The following is an 18788-nucleotide window of genomic DNA, read 5'->3' on the forward strand; positions in this document are numbered from 1 at the left end:
TGGCGAGGCACGGGGGGTTGCTGAACGGATAGAGAAGCAGTCCTGTTGTTACTCTTTGCTCAGGCCTTTCTCTGTGAGTTCTGATCAGGGGAACATTCTGGCAAAGCCAAGATTGAGTACCACCTGCCCAAGACTAAGTACCATGCAGCCCACACGTGGGGCCTCTCGGAGGGCTTTGTCTTTGTCTGGGAAAGATTATTCTCCCTCATTTTCTTCCTGCCTGCCTGTGGCCGCCCCTGTCCTTCCTCCCCACAGTGCTCTGACTTTCAGATGCATCTGTTTCTTTCTTGACTTGCCAGGGACTGATGTGTGTTCTTGGGGATCTCCTCAGCCTGGGTTGGCCAGTCTTAAGAGATGCCTGATTCCCCTGTCGGCATCTTTGGACTTCTGGCCAAGAACCATTCCATTAAATTGACCGAACCAGGGAGAGACCAGAGACTGCTGGCCGTTGGCTCCTGTGTTCTCCTCCACTCCAAGTGCCTTCCTCTTCTGGTGTCGAGCGAGCAGAGGGCCTTCCTTGCACAAGCCACGGCTAGCTGGGGACCCGCGTCACCCGAGCTCAGGTTGGGAGGGTGGTCCCGGAGCAGGAGCCCCTGGTATCCATACGGTGGTCGGAGCCTCAGACCTGAGAACAGCAGGATGGCCCTGCCTGGCTCTTCCACTGGCACCGTTGCTTGGAATGGACACTGGGATCGGAGAACTCAACACTGGCAGCTGGATTTGTGTACAGTCCCCCAGCCCCCTCCTCCATACACGCGCGTTATTCATCATGTACTGAGCAGGGTGCAGTGCCAGGTACCTGGAGAGGAAACAGACAAACCAGCAGATGGAAAAACCGTGACCCCTAACCTCGAGGGACAAATCTAAGAGCTGAAGAGAAGGGCTGAGGATCGTGGATGCTTATATTCCAAGAGGCTCTGTTGATCTGGGAAGCCAGAATCCCCGCCCTCCGCTCCCCCCAGCACCTTATTGAAGCCAGACCTCGTTGCCGGTTATGCCTCATCTTTCCCTCCTCTGGGAATTGGAACATAATGCCATTTCCCCTTCAGTGAGGGAAACATGTCCGAGGGTAATTTGAATGAGTAGCCTCATCTGCAGGAAGGCTGCACGTGGAATTAAGTTAGCATGTTTGTGCCTAGCAGCCTTGTCTGTCAGGCCACTTAAAGGTGCCTCGGTGGTTTATACCCTTAACAGAAGCTGAGGGTTCAGGAAGGATCATTGGCTTTTATTACTGTCTTAAATGAAAGCTTATTTTTTAAATTTGACAAGGGCCTCCAGGAGGTTTCTTTATAGATACCATGTGTGGGGTGTGTTTTCACCCCAACTCAGAACAGTGCCAGGGCTTTGTTCTCGGGGCAGCGGTGGAACGAGGTGACCCAGGAAACTGGTTCAGGTGGAGGTTCGTCAGGTTGGCGGCTGCTCTGCTTTGAGTGGAGCCCAGAGGGTTCTGAGAACTCGGGCCTCCCGCGTCCTTGAGTCGGAAGGGGTGGTCTGGTTGCTCCTGTGAAGTTCCAAGCCCTTTGTACCAGCTCCCTTGTGCGTGGCACTGGGGTGGAGGTATTGTTGAGTCTCATGTGAGGGCAGCTTCGCCGACCCCCACGGGTGTCAGCTGGAGGCGGCAGGACTCGATGCGTAGCCTGAGGAGTTAGAGAGTGAGGACCAGACTTGTTAAAGCAAATGTAGCAAAAATATTAACTTCTGAATTACTTCATGTTATAAACAAGTATTCACTCTGTTGAATTTACATTCTTTTGTGCTCTGAGATGGACTCAGGAGCATATCTGCTAGCTGCTGTATTAGTAAAAGGACTAAAAAGTGCAGGAAACGTGAAAGCAGGTTTATTTCAGTAATTCGTATTTTTTACTCTTTTTTTTTTCTTTTTTGCTAGATTTGTCTTCAGCGAAGCGGAAATTTGCAGATTCCTTAAATGAATTTAAGTTTCAGTGCATAGGAGATGCAGAAACAGATGATGAAATGTGCATAGGTAAGTTATAACCACATGCAAGAGTTTAAAAAGTCCACTGTGTACCACAGCTTTCAGTGTCCTCCCTGAGTCTTTCCCCTGGAATAGGGAGTATGTAAGTGTTGTAAATTAAGAAGTCAGTATTAAGAGTGGAGTGGGCAGAGTTGAGTGAAGGTCAGGGCCCGGGGCTCTCCAGGGCTTCTCCTCAGAGCCCTGGGATTGCAGTGGCTCTCACCCTGCGGCCTGCAGGAGAAAGCGGGAAGGTTCGCTGTGGGGCTCCTGTCTCCGCCCTCTGTTAGCATTCTGCTTCTGGCTGGCTCTGCAACGTTCTTCCCCCAACCACAGTACTTTAGAATTAGAGCAAAAGCAGAACACGGGTAGATGGGAGAAGAGTTAGATCAGAGGTTGCAGGTGATGGCTCATGGGCTGAGGTCCTAATGCAGCCATGTTTTCTTGGGCGCTCATTTTTAAAAATTGAATTACCATGGAAGTTGAATTTATGTAAAGTTCCAGTTTTCTAGCTTCTTTGAAAATTGGGGAGCCTGAGCAGCCGGCCCCTCATTCTGCCCTGGCAACAGTTGGCTAGAGCTCTGTAGCCGTCGCTGCCTTCGGATGGGGAGAGGAGCTCCGTGTCCGGGTCACGGCCCCACCTCTCCCATGCATTTTCCTTAACAAGAGGCTGCGAGCGGAGGTTACCATTTGTTAGCTTTGCTGCGCCGTGTCGCTCTTCACCATCCCCTGTCCATCTTCTGTGGGCAACACTGAGCACAGAGGATTTGCAGTGTCAAGACACCTGTCTTTGTCAGGGCCTAGTCATTGCACCTTATTCTTCCATTGGGCATCTTGGTTGACTCCATTAAGTGAGGAAGAGTTGAGCAAGTTACATTGAATTAAGTCACCAAATGCTTATGGATTCCCTGTTAGCATGCAGAAAATCAGGATCTGGGGATGAGCAGAGGGAATTGGGAGACAGCTGAGAGTGGTGAAAACGTATCATTGTTGTAACTCCTGATTATACAGATGTTTTTCCCAGCATTACATGAATGTCTCGAATATCCTTAGGGCTATTGTATTCAATGCTTATTGCCTTTGGAATAATCCCGGCGAAAGAGACTGTCCACATCTGACTGCTGTGCTGCCAGCCGTGTTGCAGTAATAAGGGGCTCGAGGACTCAGAGAGGAGGAACCCAAGGAAAAGCCAGAGATGTGGCTTCCAATGCCAGCAGTGTTGTTTGTGTAGCTCTGTTGCAAAGAAACGGTTGGGTTCTGACGCAACCCCACGACAAAGGTTAAGGAGGTCAAATCCTGGGCAGGAAATCCTTGAACTCCAAAGAGGAACTCTGCCTGGTCCAGCCTGGAGCCTGGGAGCTGGCCAGCATCCCATCAGTCTTGGGTTCTCTCAGGAACAGGCAGGTCTTTTCCTTGAAGGAAACCCTTCCCTAGCTAGAGTGCCCGGTGGATTATCCTGCATTTCTGGGTCATCCTTAATGGTTAATGATGAAAAGATTAGGGGAGCCTTGGGAAGAGTTGTCTTTAGGTCTCTGCCTATGCCAAGGGATTTCAGTCCATAACACAATAGCTGTATCTGGAAGGCCTGTCACTCTACTTCCACCTCACGGCCTCTTTCTCTTTTTCAGCAAGGTCTTTGCAGGAGTTTGCCACTGTCCTCAGGAATCTCGAAGATGAACGGATACGGATGGTGAGTATGGCTGGGCTGCCCTTGGTCCTGGACAGTGTGGTCACATCGAGGGAACACAGGATTTGTTGTCAGAAGAACAGGGTTTGAGTCCAGGCTCTGCCACTTGAGTGCTCTGGGCTCATGAGCAAGCCTCATCTTCTCATCCTTGCTGGGTTTGAAACCTTTTGTAAATATTTAAAGGATTACCCTAGATAAGTTAGAACCACATTGTTGTCCTCCTAAAGATTCACTGTAAGGTGTATATATAAAGTATATGACTTAAGGTGGGTCTTTTGAATTATTTAACTTTTGGGAGCCTGAGATTCCTTACTGGCAGAATGGGAATGAAGGTGCCCCACCCTGCTCCCCTCCTTCTCACCTTATTAAACCCATCCAAGAGCTCTCCTTCACTTTTTTTTTTTTTTTTGCGATACGTGGGCCTCTCACTGTTGTGGCCTCTCCCGTTGAGGAGCACAGGCTCTAGACGCGCAGGCCCAGTGGCCATGGCTCACGGGCCCAGCCGCTCCGCGGCATGTGAGATCTTCCCGGACTGGGGCACGAACCCGTGTCCCCTGCATCGGCAGGCGGACTCCCAACCACTGCGCCACCAGGGAAGCCCCTCCTTCACTTTTAGTTCCAGGGTATCTGACGCAGTGCCTGCTATGTTGGTAGGCATCCAATCAAGGGGTACTTAGTAAATGATGGGAACTATAAGAAGTTCTTCAAAGAGAGCCAGTGTGCAAATTCGAGAATCAAACACTGATCTCCAGGTTCTTAAGAGAGATCTTCTGTACAAGGCTTTATTCTGATGTGGTTCAGCATTCATAGATGAGGGATTTTGGATCCACAGGAAGCTCTTTGGGGCCTCCCTCTTATTCCTAAGACATCAGGAATGAAGCTGCATGCTGATCTGTCGCCAGGTGGGCTTGTCTCTAGGCAGCAGTGATCCAGAGGCCCAGGGAAGGGTCATCAATGAGAATTTTTCTTCTCTTCCCATACTAACAGCCAGTGGTTTTAGGACTAAGTCTACTGTGTTAGTCTGCTCGGGTTGCTGTAACAAAATTCCGTAGACTGGGTGGCTTAAATGACAAACATTTATTTTTCACAGTTGTGGAGACTGAGTAGTCCAAAATCAAGTTGCTGGCTGATTTGGTTCCTGGTGAGGGCCCTCTTCCTGGCTTGCAGACGGCCACCTCTTTGCTGTTTTCTCACAGGGCAGAGAAAAGGTTGGGGAAACTGTCCTGTCTCTTACAAGGTCACTAATCCCATCACGAGGATTCTCTCCTCATGACCTAATTATCTCCAAAGGCTCCATCTCCAAATATCAATACTATCACATAGGGGGAGTTAAAAGATAAACTGAGGCATGTTTAATTTTTAAGTTTATTTAAACAAAAATTGATTCAAGGGGGTTTCCCTGGTGGCGCAGTGTTTGAGAGTCCGCCTGCCGATGCAGGGGACACGGGTTCGTGCCCCGGTCTGGGAAGATCCCACATGCCGCGGAGCGGCTGGGCCCGTGAGCCATGGCCGCTGAGCCTGTGCGTCTGGAGCCTGTGCTCCGCAACGGGAGAGGCCACAACAGTGAGAGGCCCGCGTACCGCAAAAAAAAAAAAAAAAAAAAAAAATTGATTCAAATTGGGGAGAGCCAACCCGGAAGTGGTTAGGAGCACTCCATCAACAGGAGGTAGGACAAAGACTTTTATATAGCAGATGTGTAAACAAAGCAAGGAAATTATTTGATTGGCTCTAGCTTAAGCGGTTGCCTTATTTGGGAAAGTCTAGTTGTTTGTGATTGGTTTCAGTTTCTTAACCTTGAGGTTTTGGTTTGCTTATGTAGGCTACTAAGGCATTAGAGTCACCTCAATCTAATGGCATCCTTGTTTAATTTAACAGGGGTTAGGGCTTCAATATATGAATTTTGGAGGGGATGCAGTTCAGTTCACAGCCTCTACCAAAACGTGTAGCCATGCATTTTCTACTTTAACCCTCATGATGACTCTGTGAAGTGAGACCTTTATCATCACCGTTGTCCAGATGAAGATACCAAGGTTTACAGCTGTTAAGTAACATGCCCAAGATCACACAGTTTAATAAGTAGCACAGCCTGGATTCAAACCCAAGTGCGTGTGATACCAAAGCAGCTGGCATTTCTTTAAAACTCCAACCAGAGCAGAAGCCTCTCACTTTCTGCTCTGCAGAGAGAGACGCTATTTGCCTTGATTGCTCACTGCTGGGTGCCTGAACCAGAATCAGGAGGGCGGCGGCGGCAGCAGCAGCAGCAGGGATGGTAGTGGGTGGAGGCAGAGGAAGGCTTGTGTGTTTGTGCACGTGCTAGTGCCTCAGAAAGGGAAGTGATTCTTTTGAGTCTGATTCTTGGCAGAGTTAGTATTTGGGGGTGGAGGGTATGGTGAGCAAATCACGATGAATACCCTGCAGCTTGCTAAGGTCTGGGGTAAGGGAACAATGACTGGATTATACTTTCCAGCTTGCCTCTGCAATTTTATTATTAATGTCAGTGAATCTAGTTTCTACTGTCTGCGTCTGAGTATCTGGCCATCGCAAGCCCCTTCCTTACCTCCTCACCCTGTGACAGCTTCATCATCAATTCAGCTTAGCCTAGCAAAGCTGTACCTTCTTTGGGAAGCCTTCCCTGACTCCCCAGATGGGATATTTGGCCATCCCTTGTGTTTTCTGAATGTCTAGTTCATGCCTCTGATTCTGCATGTACCACACTGTGTCCTGATAGTCACTGCACGTGTCTGTGAGTTCTTTTTTTTTTTTTTTTGGCGGTACGTGGACCTCTCACTGTTGCGGCCTCTCCCGTTGCGGAGCACAGGCTCAGCGGCCATGGCTCACGGGCCCAGCCGCTCCGCGGCACGTGGGATCCTCCCGGACCGGGGCACGAACCCGTGTCCCCTGCATCGGCAGGCGGACTCTCAACCACTGCGCCACCAGGGAAGCCCGAAATATGAGTTCTTGAAGGGCAGAGAATGGACCGCTGTGCCTCGAATATCAGCACAGTGCTTGGAACTGAGTGGAAATTACATAGTCATAGAATCTTAGACCCAGACAGACCGTATTCCTCACCGTGTGCAGTCCCTCATTTGGCAGCTAAGAAAAGTGAGGTCTCCTGAAGGCTGATGGCGTGCTGTAGCAGGACTGGGACAAGGACTTGGGTGTCCTGATTCCCAGGTGGGAAGTTAGGGCTTTTGTATATTTAGCATCTAGTTAGGGCTGGATTCTCTCCCATGGGTGTCCACTGGAACAACTTGGGAAGTTTAAAAAACACTGTTGCCTGGATCGAAGTACAGAGATTCTAATTTATTGGTCTGGAGTGTGGCCTGGACATCGGGAATTTTAAAAGCTCCCCAGGTGAGCCTAACCTTCGGCTAATGTTGAGAACCAATGGCTTAGTGGCTCAGAGCTCCATTGTGAGTTTCAGAGACTTACACTTGATTTGTGGAAAAGACTGAAATAAGTGAGCCAGTAAAGCGACATCAAATGACAATAAAAATCAAGCAAGTTAAATAACATTGCAACACTCTAGAGTTAAAATGCTCTCTTTTAAAGTAAGTGCTCTCAAAATTGAAGAAAAGGCAAGTGGCAATAAATTTGGAGACCTGCCACCTTCTACCCCTCACATTGTCTAGTTAGTTCTTTGCTGTCTCCATCTATGGCTTCTGGCATTTACCCTGTTGGTTTCATTGCAATGGATAGGCATGTGATTTAGAAAAATAATGCTTTGTTGTGACGAGATTCCTGAAATAATTAGTTGAATGACGAGTGAGCAATGAATGACTTAAAAGGAAAGATTGTAAAAAATTGTGCTGTCTTAGAAGAGACCATAGAATCTTAGAGCTGGAGCAATCCACCCCACTCATTTTGCAGATGACGAAATTAGAGCCCAGAGAGGTTAAATGTTTTGCCTGTGGTCACACAGTTGGCAGGCAATCAAGAAATCGTTCTTTCATTTAGTCATTGAAAAATGTTTGAGTGCTCCTTTTTTCAGCACTCTTCTGTGTTTTGGGGATGGTGGTAGACAAGTGAACATTTACAAGAGGGTGGCGTGTGTGTGTGTGCGCGTGTGTGCGCAGGCATGTGCACGTCTTGTAATGCTGAACCAGAAAACTTCAGCTGGCTTACATCTTCTGAAGAAAACACTTGGTGGGGTAGTGGGAAGTTTCTTTGGATTGCATTGGTGGTCAGAGAAGGCCTCTCTAAAGAGGTGACCTGAATTACAATAAGTAATGAGTTGTGCACACAAGTATTTGGGGACAAAGCATCTGAGGGAACAGCCAAATGCAAAGGCTCAGAAGTGGGGCAGGTTTGGCCCATTTGAGGTGCATTCGGGTGACCGTTTAGTTGAGGGCAGGACCTGAGGGGGTGAGCGCGGTGAGATGAAGTTGAAGAGCAGCCAGTGGCCAGGAGGTACAAGCGACCTGATCCCCGTCCAGAACAGGTAGGGCTACACAGAATCAGGCTTGGGTGGTTTTCATGCCACCAAAAGTGGAGGATTTTTTGGGGGGAGGGTTAACCTAGACTCAGTGTTGACCTCCTTTAAATATATCTACTTAAATATAACTTGGCTGAATGAGCATTTACAAGAAGATGTCACCTGAAGCTTGAAACTTGGACCCTACTCTGCCACCAGTTCCGCTCTGCCATCAGTGTGGTTGCTTACATTTTTAGAGGTCCTCATTTTTATTTTTAAAGAATCTATCTTACTCATGCACAGGAAGAATGCTGTGTTTTGAACTGATGACTAGATTTTGATTTGGCATGCTGTCGGGTCAGGTGTAAGGAAGAGGTGACACGTGCACCATTGTGCTTACTGAGATCTTATACTGAAGCATGCGGAGGCCTTTTGTGCCGGCAGTGCTGTGGTTCTTTACTGACCCTGCTTCTCTGTCCCCCTCCCCGACCCCTCTGCTTTTCCTCTCCAGATTGAGAATGCCAGCGAAGTGCTCATCACTCCCTTGGAGAAATTTCGAAAGGAGCAGATTGGGGCTGCCAAGGTGAGAATTTCGCAAGCCGCCTTTTTGGATTTTAGGGCAGGAGGTCTGGAAAACACAACACCTTCTTCAGAAGATCTAAGCCCACCATTTTCAGGGAATCCTGGGCAAATAAGCTTAGAGCCCAGCTCATCTGTTCTTCACAAGTGTCTGAAGTAAGACTGAGGGGTCAACCCCAGAGCTGTCGTTCTATTGTTTTGACATCTAATCATGTTGTGCTAGTTCATAAATCATCCAAAGGAAGAAACCACGCCTCCTTTGTGTGAGTAGATACCTGTGTGTTTGGACACCATGGAATTGTATGTTTGTGGAGGTCCAGGACTGGAGCCTAGGACAGGGGTTGCAAATAGGCCCCTGGGGGCATGGGGACCCTCTTCTTAGCCCACTTTAGCTGTGTATGAAAAGGAGCCCTCTGTCGTTAGACCTTTACATTTTTTTCAAGAGAAACTGAAAAGTTAAAAGAGTTTTATATGAAATTTCCTGGCTTTCAAACAATGCTGGCAAATAATTAAAAAATATATATTACACAGTGTGCAAGTCAAAAAGCGGGACTGCTTCAACCCAGAGGTCACCATTTGTTATAGCTGACCTGGAGGGACTATAGCTAAAAGTTGGCTGACTGTTACTGAAAGACTGAGAAGGGAATTTTATTCATTTTTTAAAGGTGGATTCTCTGGGGTCCCCTGCCCTGTGATAAATCAGTAGACAACCCTAGCGAGATTGACCTTCAGTAGAGTGTTAGAGACCACCTGCGGGCAAGATGTTTTCATTGGAATCAATGAAAGCAAAAAGATTTTCAAGATTTTCTCCCTGTTTTTTTTTTTTCCTGGAGCTGTGAGTCATTCGGCCGCAGTCCCTTGTGCCACCTGCAGGGGGTTTTGGGCAACATCACCCTCTTACTTGTGGAGAAGGTGTGGATTTTACTCAGTTGTGAAATGGCCTTGAGAGATGCCTGCCTGTAGGTGGGAAAAACATAGCTGAAGTGTAACGAAGTGTGCTCTCCCCTCAGCCCCCAACTAAGTGCATGTGCTTTTTAAAAATGAATATGATTAGGACGTGACAGAGATGTTCGGTTCAGGCAGGGTTATTAAGAGGGAGGAATGGCCCTAGTTTGAAGGAGGGACCATGGCCAAGATTCTTCTTCCACTGTTACAGCACCTCCCTACCAATTTTACAGTTTTCATTTGTGAAGATATTGGGGCTCATTGGTCTTCTATCCGAGGTTAAGGAATGTATAGTTTAAAGGAAGTCTTATTTCACTAAGATTTTGTCCGAGACTTGGAAACAAGCCCAGGGATGGATGGGAAAATGCCGAGTGCCCCTCCCTGAGTTCTCAGACCCAAGGAGCACTGTCTCTTTCGTGGCCTTGGGGCCTGTGCTTTCCCCTCCCGCAAACACACAGTGGCTCATTCACTGAGTTATCTTTCCAGAAGTCACTTCTCCAGTAGGTGTCTCCTACGCCTCTCACTCCAGCCTCTTCCCTGGGCGGCGTGTGGGTTACCATAGTTACCACGGAGGAAGAGCAGAAGGCTCAGTGGGTTCCTTTGGGGTTAGTATCAGTGATCCGAGTGACAGGAGCAGGTACTTTGCTGGGGGCTATAGATGGTGAGAAACACAAGAATTAAAAAATTTATATGAAATAGTCACTCACCAAAACATGTTTCCCCTCACACACATTCTCTTCTCTCATTCCTGTTGAAGAATGAGGTGATGACGTTGGGGATGATTTTTCATCCCTCCCCCTTCGTTATTTTATTTTATTTTTTTCAGTCTACCTGTTCCTCTTCCCCACCCCCCATCCCCGTACATGTATATCACAGTATTACGTGTGTTTAAGAGAACACAGAGAAACAACCCCTCTACTAGGCCATCTAGGGAGCAGACTCAGGAATACCTCAAAGACCTTACTTCTGGGGCTTCCCTGGTGGCGCAGTGGTTGAGAGTCCGCCTGCTGATGCAGGGGACACGGGTTTGTGCCCCGGTCTGGGAAGATCCCACATGCTGCGGAGCGGCTGGGCCCGTGAGCCGTGGCCACTGAGCCTGTGCGTCTGGAGCCTGTGCTCCGCAATGGGAGAGGCCACAACAGTGAGAGACCCGCGTACCACAAAAAAAAAAAAAAAAAAAAGACCTTACTTCTGAAGTCTGCCCGTGTGATGCTAAAATTACCCTTCCTCCTCCTCCCAGGTCTGGTGCACTTCGGTTGCTATAACAACCTGTTGCTACTTGCAGGAAGCAGAAGTTAGAGTTCTGGGGGTGAAGGCTGCACGTGAGGAGGATTCTTGTGCTAACGTGGCTGCTCTGGGGTAGGGCGGACCCTGGGGCTTGGCATAGCTGTGGCCCTGCTTTTAGATTTCTGAGTTTGGGGGAGTTTATTTTCCCTGCAGCCGAAGCTGGGCTCTCCAGTGAAAGTAGAATAGACATCAGAGAGAGTGGCTAAGAGTGGGACTGCTTGAGTCCACATCCTACTTGTGCCTCTTGCATGTAAACGTGGAGAGGTTGCTGACCTTCTCCACACGTTTCCTGAGCTGAGAAATGGGGATACTGAGAGTGCTTACCTTACAGAGTTATTATGAGGAAGAAATGAGTGAACTCCTATAAAGTGCCGCTCAGAACACTGTCATAAAATCATTTGACGTAAACTATTCTATTCGATACACACAGTTCATTCATAAAAAACAGGGGAGAGCCTGCTGTGTACCCGGCACCATGCTCCACACTGCTGTTCGGTGCAGGTAAATGCAGATGTGGTCACCGTGCTCATGGTGTGCAGGGAGAAAGGCACTGGACAGAATGATATGAATAAGCGTGTGACTGCAAGTTGTGGTGGGTGCTGTGACGGGTCGCCTTCATGGACGTGGAACTTGGAAAGCAAGTGGTGTCCTAATAAGGAGGCGGTGGGGTTAGATGATGGACCACATCATTGCTGCCGCCACCAGCATCATCAGCACTGAATTCTATCGAGCACTTTCCATGTGCCAAGCACTCTACCAAGCACTGGATATGGTTTATCTCATGTAGTCCTGACAGTCCTATGATGGGATGAGTGTTCTTATGCTTTTTTTTGTTAGACAGTCTCTGAGCTGAAAGGGGAGACTTGAGCCATTATTTCGTCTAGTCATCCTTAGTTTATAGATGAGGGAACTGAGTCCCAGAGGGGTAGTGGTTTGTATGGAGTTGGGAATAATTTCCAGGATCCTAACTCTGTCCTGGATCCATTTCACCACCCACCGTGGACTCCCTGGAAGGGGAACACCATCTCCGTACCTGAGTGACTGAGTCTTACCACCCTCCTGTCTTCTAAGAACATGATCTCAATCCTAGAGGAGTTATTCCCCCAAAGGTCGAGTTGCCAGAAAGTCACAGAATGCCAGTGACTCATGTTGCTGAGCCCTTTCTCACCTCTGGCCCGCTGGCGCAGGGTTCTCTTTTGGGGGTTGTCGACGAGGCTGGTGGAGTGCCTGTGCGAGCGTCAGTCAGAGTTGGAACCCCAGCTCAAAGTCGCTGACTTCTGTGAAGGAAAAGCATTGCTTGAGTCAAGTGTCTTGCCTGTACCTCTCCTCTTTTGAAGGAGGAATGTCTCCTCCAGCTTTGTCTTCACATGCTTCTGCATGTTTGTTTGTGTATGTAAAACTTTCAAGCAAAATTCAGATTTGTAGAAATGGGTACATGCCAGCTCTAATGGGTATATGATGATTCTGCCCACTCTGTGAGGCTTAGAGTCTTGCCGTTGACCAGATAAGTGGTGTTCTGCTGTCACGGGTGCTGTTCAGAGCTTCCGGTGATGGCTTCTTGGTAATGCCTCCATGCGTAGGCCCAGTGTGTTCTGCCCAGAGCATCTGCACTTACCAGTCTGGAAGGCTCCACTCTGCCCCTTACGAGGTGGGCAGGTCTTGGATCATACCTCCCCTCCCCAGTGAGGCCTCTCTGGAGCACTTCTCTGCAGGAATCTCTGGGACTGCACCCTGTTGGTTTCCTTCATGGCACCTGCAGCGGTCTGGAATCAGGCTGTTTGTTTACTGGTTAATTGTGTTTCTCCTTCTGCTGGAACAGCCCCACCCGAGGGTGGGGCCGTTTCTGCCTTGTATTGTATTATATTTCCAGTGCCTGAAGGATCCTAACACAGAGTGCTTGCTTGTTATATCGACGTTAAATGAAGAGGTGTATCTGAGCTTCCTTATCTGGCTGCAAATTTTTTTCTCCTCTTGTAAGCCTTGGAGTTGCAGAAAAATATCTGCTGTGGGCTCCACGTGAGTCAAAAGCCGGAATGATGCACCCAGTTTAGTACATTTGATCCTGTTTACCAGGCCATGGTAGACCTTCTTTCAGTCCCCTTGTCCGCCATCCCCACTGGAATGTGGAGGAGAGACCGCCTATGACAGTGTTTCCAGGTGTGGCTGAGAATGTGGACTTGGAGGCAGCTTGTCCTGGGCTCGGACTCCAGCTCCGTCACTCTCTGTGACTTTTTACACAAGTTAACTTCCTGCATCTAAGTTTTCTTATCTGTAAAATAAGGAATAGAAATAGAACTTCAGTGACTTTGGGGGAGCAGGGATTATTCTGTGTAATATGATATATATATATATATATATATAAAACTTTGAAAGCAATAATATAAGATAATAAACATTTCCCAAATGGAGGGAAAAAAAAATCACCCATTATCCCATTTTCTTAACTCAAGTATTTTCACTGAAGTATCTTCCCATCTAATATTTGTCTGTAGGTAGACACATTCCCTGTAGGATGCACCGAGTTTGTATCATGCTAGCCTTCCTAGTTATGTTTATTGGATGCCCCATACTTTAATTATCCCAAATTCTATTCTTGGGCAGCAATGTTGCTGTTGCTTATTTTTTTTGCTATTATAAATGATGCCACAGTGAACATATTTGGGAAGATAATGTCTTCTTTGTTTTGAATTATTCCTCAGCTTAAAGATCCATATGTGATATTATTGCGTCAAGGAATAGTTAGGTCTACAAATTAAGACATACTTTGTGAACACAGTTAAAGCTGGATCTACTCTTAGTCTAGACTTGTCCCATTTAAGGTGTAAGTGGATCTTCCTGTTTGGGGATTAGCTTCACCGGTAACTTCCCTTCTTCCTTTGGCTTTGAACATACTTGTGAGTTAGAAACTAGAGATTTCTCTTTTACAACTGAAATTTCTAGAAGGTGGAACCCTGGCTCTGCCACTCTGAAATACTGGTATTTACCTCATTTCTGGCATAGTAGTGGCGCCTCTGTGATAGACTCTCAAAACGGTTGGGCTGTTGTTGATGGGTGGTTGCTTGCTTTCATGGCATTATTGGAAGAGTAGGAAATGGGTGGTGTGCCACTGTTCTGGGTCTGAGGGAATGACGAAGCCATGAAGATGAGCAGGGAGAGTTTGACCCAGGTTGCTTTCATTCCTGCAATATTTTAGTCCTTTTCTCCTTTCCTCTTTTTTTTTTTTTTGTCAGGAAGCCAAAAAGAAGTATGACAAGGAGACAGAGAAGTATTGCGGTATCTTAGAAAAACACTTGAATTTGTCTTCCAAAAAGAAAGAATCTCAGCTGCAGGAGGTAAGAAACTTTACTAGTATCTGAATAAAGTGTTTAATCTTTCCGTGGTGCTGTGGATACGTTCTGGTTACTCTCTGCTGGAGCCTCATTCTGATCCCTCATTCCACGCTTGCTGCCCGCATTGCCTTTGTCCCTTCCCGATGCAGCCACGCTGTACGGCCGTCCCGCCTGTCCACAGCAAGGAACATGCAGCTGGTCCAGATCACCCTAATCACTAGGCTGTGCTTCCTCCTTTCAAACTGAGATCTGTTTTCCTGTTTCTCTCACCCTTGACCTTGATTCTGTACTCTCTTACCCTGCCTTTCCACCTCCTCCTTACATCACTGATTTGAAATGTTAGCATCTGAAACACTTTGGTCATCCTTCCTTAATGTGAAATGAAAAAAAAAATTATTCCAACCAGTGCTTGACATTAGTCTTTTTTTTTTTTTTTAAGCAGTATTTTATTGTCTCATGTATTTTGTGCTTAGGTAACTTTGTTTCAAAAAAGTAAATTCTCTGGTCTGCCCCTGTTTTTTTTGGATTTGCATGGGGTCTTTTTTAAGAGTAGTTCTCTTGGAAAGAAAAGTCAGATTTGTGGCCTTGGAGCTATGACCATTTTTATTTAGTTCATGGAGATTTGCATGGCGAGGGGGTTTATGTTTTGGGGAGACAGGGCAGTTTGCTAGTGGAACTCCAAACTTGGCTACATGAATATCATCTTATTTAGCTCTTAACAATTTGCTTGAACTATCTCAGGTGTGTGTTAAAGCGAGGCTATGGCTTCCAAGCTAGCCCTCATTCTTCAGTTTCCTTTCTTCTTGAGCAAATTCCTTGCCAGTACTTCTGTTCATATGAAGATGGTAGGGTCAGAGGTTGAAAGATGAGGATTACTCAGGAGATGGTGGAGCCCAGGATTTGTTACACACCCTCAGTTAGGAAGTGTTGTGCTCAGAACTCTTTCTTTGAAATGAGTGTTTGAATCAGTTGTTTGAGTGATGGATACAGACTTATTAACAGGAAGTGTTTATAGTGGGCTTTGCAGACCAGTTCTTGGCCAGCCAAGCAGCAGCAATTGTATTTGGGGTGAGCTGTAGGAAGTAAGAAACTGCTGACCTTTCCTTGAAGATTTTTTGCTTGAATTAGGGAGAAAGTAGCCAACGCAGGAGGAAGAGATTCTTGAAGTAGCAAAGCTGCTCGGGTAAATCTTGTCAAATGTGATTGAGAAGGTTAAGGAAATGCTGATTTTCATTGGATGATACAGAAAAGGCTATTCCCAGCTCTACATGGGTCTATGGGCCCTAGGAGATACCCAAGGATATGTGAATTGTCTGTGATAAATACGTAATTCCATTTAGGATCTGTCCTGATCGGTTATCATTCTTCTAACATCATTTGGCGTTTAGGGTTTGGAAACGATAGGGAAAGGCATTTTGGCTGGAGCTCACAATCACCAGATCTGGCTAACTGTAGTTCCTAAGCAGTTAGGTGACCATGCACCACGAGTGCAGTTATCACAGCTGAGAGAATATGTGATTGTTCTAGCACCTACTGGTACTGGGAGGCCCACAGTACAGTTATCCTACCTGCATGACTTCACCAGAGTGAGGCTACTTCTCCTCTCGGTCTGCTCTCTCCATGCCTGGCTCCTGGTGAGTTGGTCTGGAATGAGTCCCACATTTTCTTTTAGGGCTGTGCCAATAGCATCTCCCCCTGAGATAGCAATATGAGGACCAGAACACTGGACTGGCAGAGATACTTTCTTTACAAGGCTTGCTCTGCTATGTAGTTGACTGTGTGACCCGGGACAAGTACTTGGTCTCTCTGAGCTCTAGTTCCTTTGTAAAATACTCATAAAATACCTGTCCTGCCTACTTCATGGATGAGAAGGTAAATTACAGCCGCTACACAAATATAAAGTATTATCCCCATAACTGGCCTGTTCCTCCCCCTCCCCTGCTCCCAAATTGGATGGCATTCTTCCTGGCTGCCTTAGTCTGTTCAGGCTGCTATAACAGAATACCCTAGACTGGGTGGCTTATGAACAGCAGAAATTTGTTTCTAACAGTTCTGGATATCGGGAAGCCCAGGATCAAGGCACTGGCGTATTTGGTGTCTGGTGAGGCCTGCTTCCCAGTTCGTAGATGGCTGTCTTCTAGCTGTCTCCTCACATGGCAGAAAGGGTGAGGGAGCCCCCTTGGCGTCTTTTGTAAGGACTCTGTCCTCATGACCTAATCACCTCCCAAGGGCCCCACCCAAATGCGATCACACTGGGGATTAGGTTTCATCATATGAACGTAGTGGTGAGGTGGGCAAACATTCTGTCTGCAGCACTGACTGTCAGTATTTATCTTAGTGGAAACTTTTTCATTATGCTTTTTTGTTACAATCCTTGTCTTTTTTTTACCCATTCACACTTCCTAAATACTTTGAAGGCAAGGAGTGGGCTGCAGGTCTTTCTTGCAAGTCCTGGTCTGTTCTCAAGCATTGCTTTTTATACCTAAGCTGAATTAAATTGAATAAAAAATCTCATAATAATAACAATAATAATGATAATATTTTTACTAACAACAACAACAATAGCGGCCTGTGTTTACTGAATGCGTATTCATGTACCAGGCGCCATGTTAAGCGCTGTTATGTGGAATGTGCTCAAATCCTCATAACCACCCTATGAAGTACAGGTGGATTCCCTCTCTTTTACATAGGAGGAGACTGAGGCTCAGAGATGTTTAAATAGCCTGCCTATAGCTAGTCAGCAAGGATTTGAACCTTGGCTCCTGACTCTGGAGCCGTTTCCCTTAACCCAGTAAGCTCTTCTCTGGCCATCTTGTGGGGAAGGATGTTGCTGGGCTGCCTGCCAGCCATTGTTATTCAATGCGAGTGTCAAGCTAAGGGAATTGGAGAGCGGGAGGGACCTTGGTGATCCTCTGGTTAAACCTCTTAGAATTTCGCATGCAGGACCTGAGTTCCTTGCAGAGGTTACGTGATTTACTCAAGGTCTTCCAGCTATTTAGTGATGATTTTCCTTACATTTATTAAAAGATCAACTTTTAACAATATTATGAATCACCTACTACACATTTAACGGAAGCTACTTCCTTTGATGATCCAGAATTATTCCCTGATTGCAGGCCTGAATGAATACTTGTAAATTCTAGCCCATCCTGGACCTCTGGTGGCTGAAATGACTGGGCAGCGATGTGGAGTGACACTGCCATCTAGTGGAAGACTTTTTAAAAGCCAGTGTTTTCTTCAGTGGCTCAGAAGCTGGCTTCAAAGATAATAAATCATTCCTTGGACAAATTATTTCTTTGTCCTTGGACGCTTCTGTGAAAGTCCGTTCAGGAGTTGGGTGTGTTGTGTGGAGTGAAATGAATGATCGGAACCTACAGTCTAGGAGAATTTTTCTTTTCCAAGAAGCACGGAATGGTTGGTGGGTCTTGGACAAGCTGGTAGATTGACAGCTTCTTAAGTAACAGGGCAGAGGAACTGCCTGCCCAGGGGTTGGAATCTGGCTTCTGATTCCATCACAAGAGGAGCTAAGGATGTGGTAAATTCTATGGCGCATATGAGAGGGGCATTGGCAGGAGCAACCTACCATTCCACTTGGGATTTCATCTTCCTTTTCCTCTGGAAATGCATTGTTATGCTTTTTTTTCTCAGTGCTGGGCCACATAGAGATCAATTCATTTATTCCTCAAGCATCAGTTGAATGTTTGCTGTGGGCCAGGCCCTGTTCAGGATCTGGAATGGAAAAGTGAGGCAAGGCCTTTGCTGTTATCGACTTTATATTCTAGTAGGCAATACATGAAAAGAGAGAGAAATAAGTAAGAATTTCATGTAGTGATAAGGAAATAAATTGGGAGATAGGATAGAGACTCCCTGGGGTAACATACCTAAAATAACATCATTGTAGGCTTCTCTAAAGAGGTGACATTTGAATTGAGACCAGAATGAAGAGAAAGAGCAAGCTGGGTGAAAAGCTAGGACAATGTTCTTTAAATTATGGGTGTGTCATAAGATCTGAGTTACTGGGTCATGACATAGAATAGGCTAGACTAGAGTGAAAAATATGAAAGTATGTTGCACCTAATTATAAATGTTTGTTTATTGGGTCATAATGTAAGAGGTATTTCTTACTGTGCATTAAAGTTTAAAAAAATTGAATATTTATCTAGGGGAAGAGGTTTTCAGGCAGAAGGAACAGCAAGTGCAAAGATTGCATGGCAAGAAAGAGTTCGGAGTGTCGGAGGGTAGCTAGGAGCCCCAGCTGGAGCTCAGTGGGAGAGGGGTAGGGAAGGAGGGCTGGGCCGGTTCCTCAGGGTCTTCAGACCATGGGAGAGGCCAGTGGGAGGTGTTGAAGGAGCTGTGAGAACAGCTGATGGAGATTTTAGGAAAGGTATTCTGGCTGCTGGGTGGAGGCTGGATTGCGGGAGCAGAGAAAGAAAGCAGGGAGGCCGGTGAAGAGAGGGTTGGAACCGCCCAGAGAAGGTGTGGCTGGCTTAGGGTAGGAGCAGGGATTACAGCCCATCTGCTCAGATGTCCCTGGTGATAACCCCCAGTGTGCACAGAACACTTCCTGGTTTTCAA

General features: G+C 46.8%; 1 protein-coding gene across 13 annotated transcripts in view; it reads left to right on the forward strand.

Annotated features, from left to right (window-relative positions):
• ARHGAP26 (Rho GTPase activating protein 26) overlaps positions 1–18788 on the forward strand; it is a 543304-nt gene that overhangs the window by 113910 nt on the left and 410606 nt on the right. For all 13 annotated transcript variants that reach the window (XR_009539612.1, XR_009539613.1, XM_060143876.1 and 10 more), the window contains exons 2-5: positions 1889–1984; positions 3601–3662; positions 8585–8656; positions 14115–14216. Coding sequence is in view for 11 of the 13 variants with exons in the window: in XM_060143876.1 (XP_059999859.1) it covers positions 1889–1984; positions 3601–3662; positions 8585–8656; positions 14115–14216 (332 nt within the window). In the remaining 2 variants the exon portion in view is untranslated. The remainder of the gene's footprint in view (positions 1–1888; positions 1985–3600; positions 3663–8584; positions 8657–14114; positions 14217–18788) is intronic.

The sequence above is a fragment of the Lagenorhynchus albirostris genome, chromosome 3, assembly GCF_949774975.1.
Source record: "Lagenorhynchus albirostris chromosome 3, mLagAlb1.1, whole genome shotgun sequence".
Taxonomy (NCBI): domain Eukaryota; kingdom Metazoa; phylum Chordata; class Mammalia; order Artiodactyla; family Delphinidae; genus Lagenorhynchus; species Lagenorhynchus albirostris.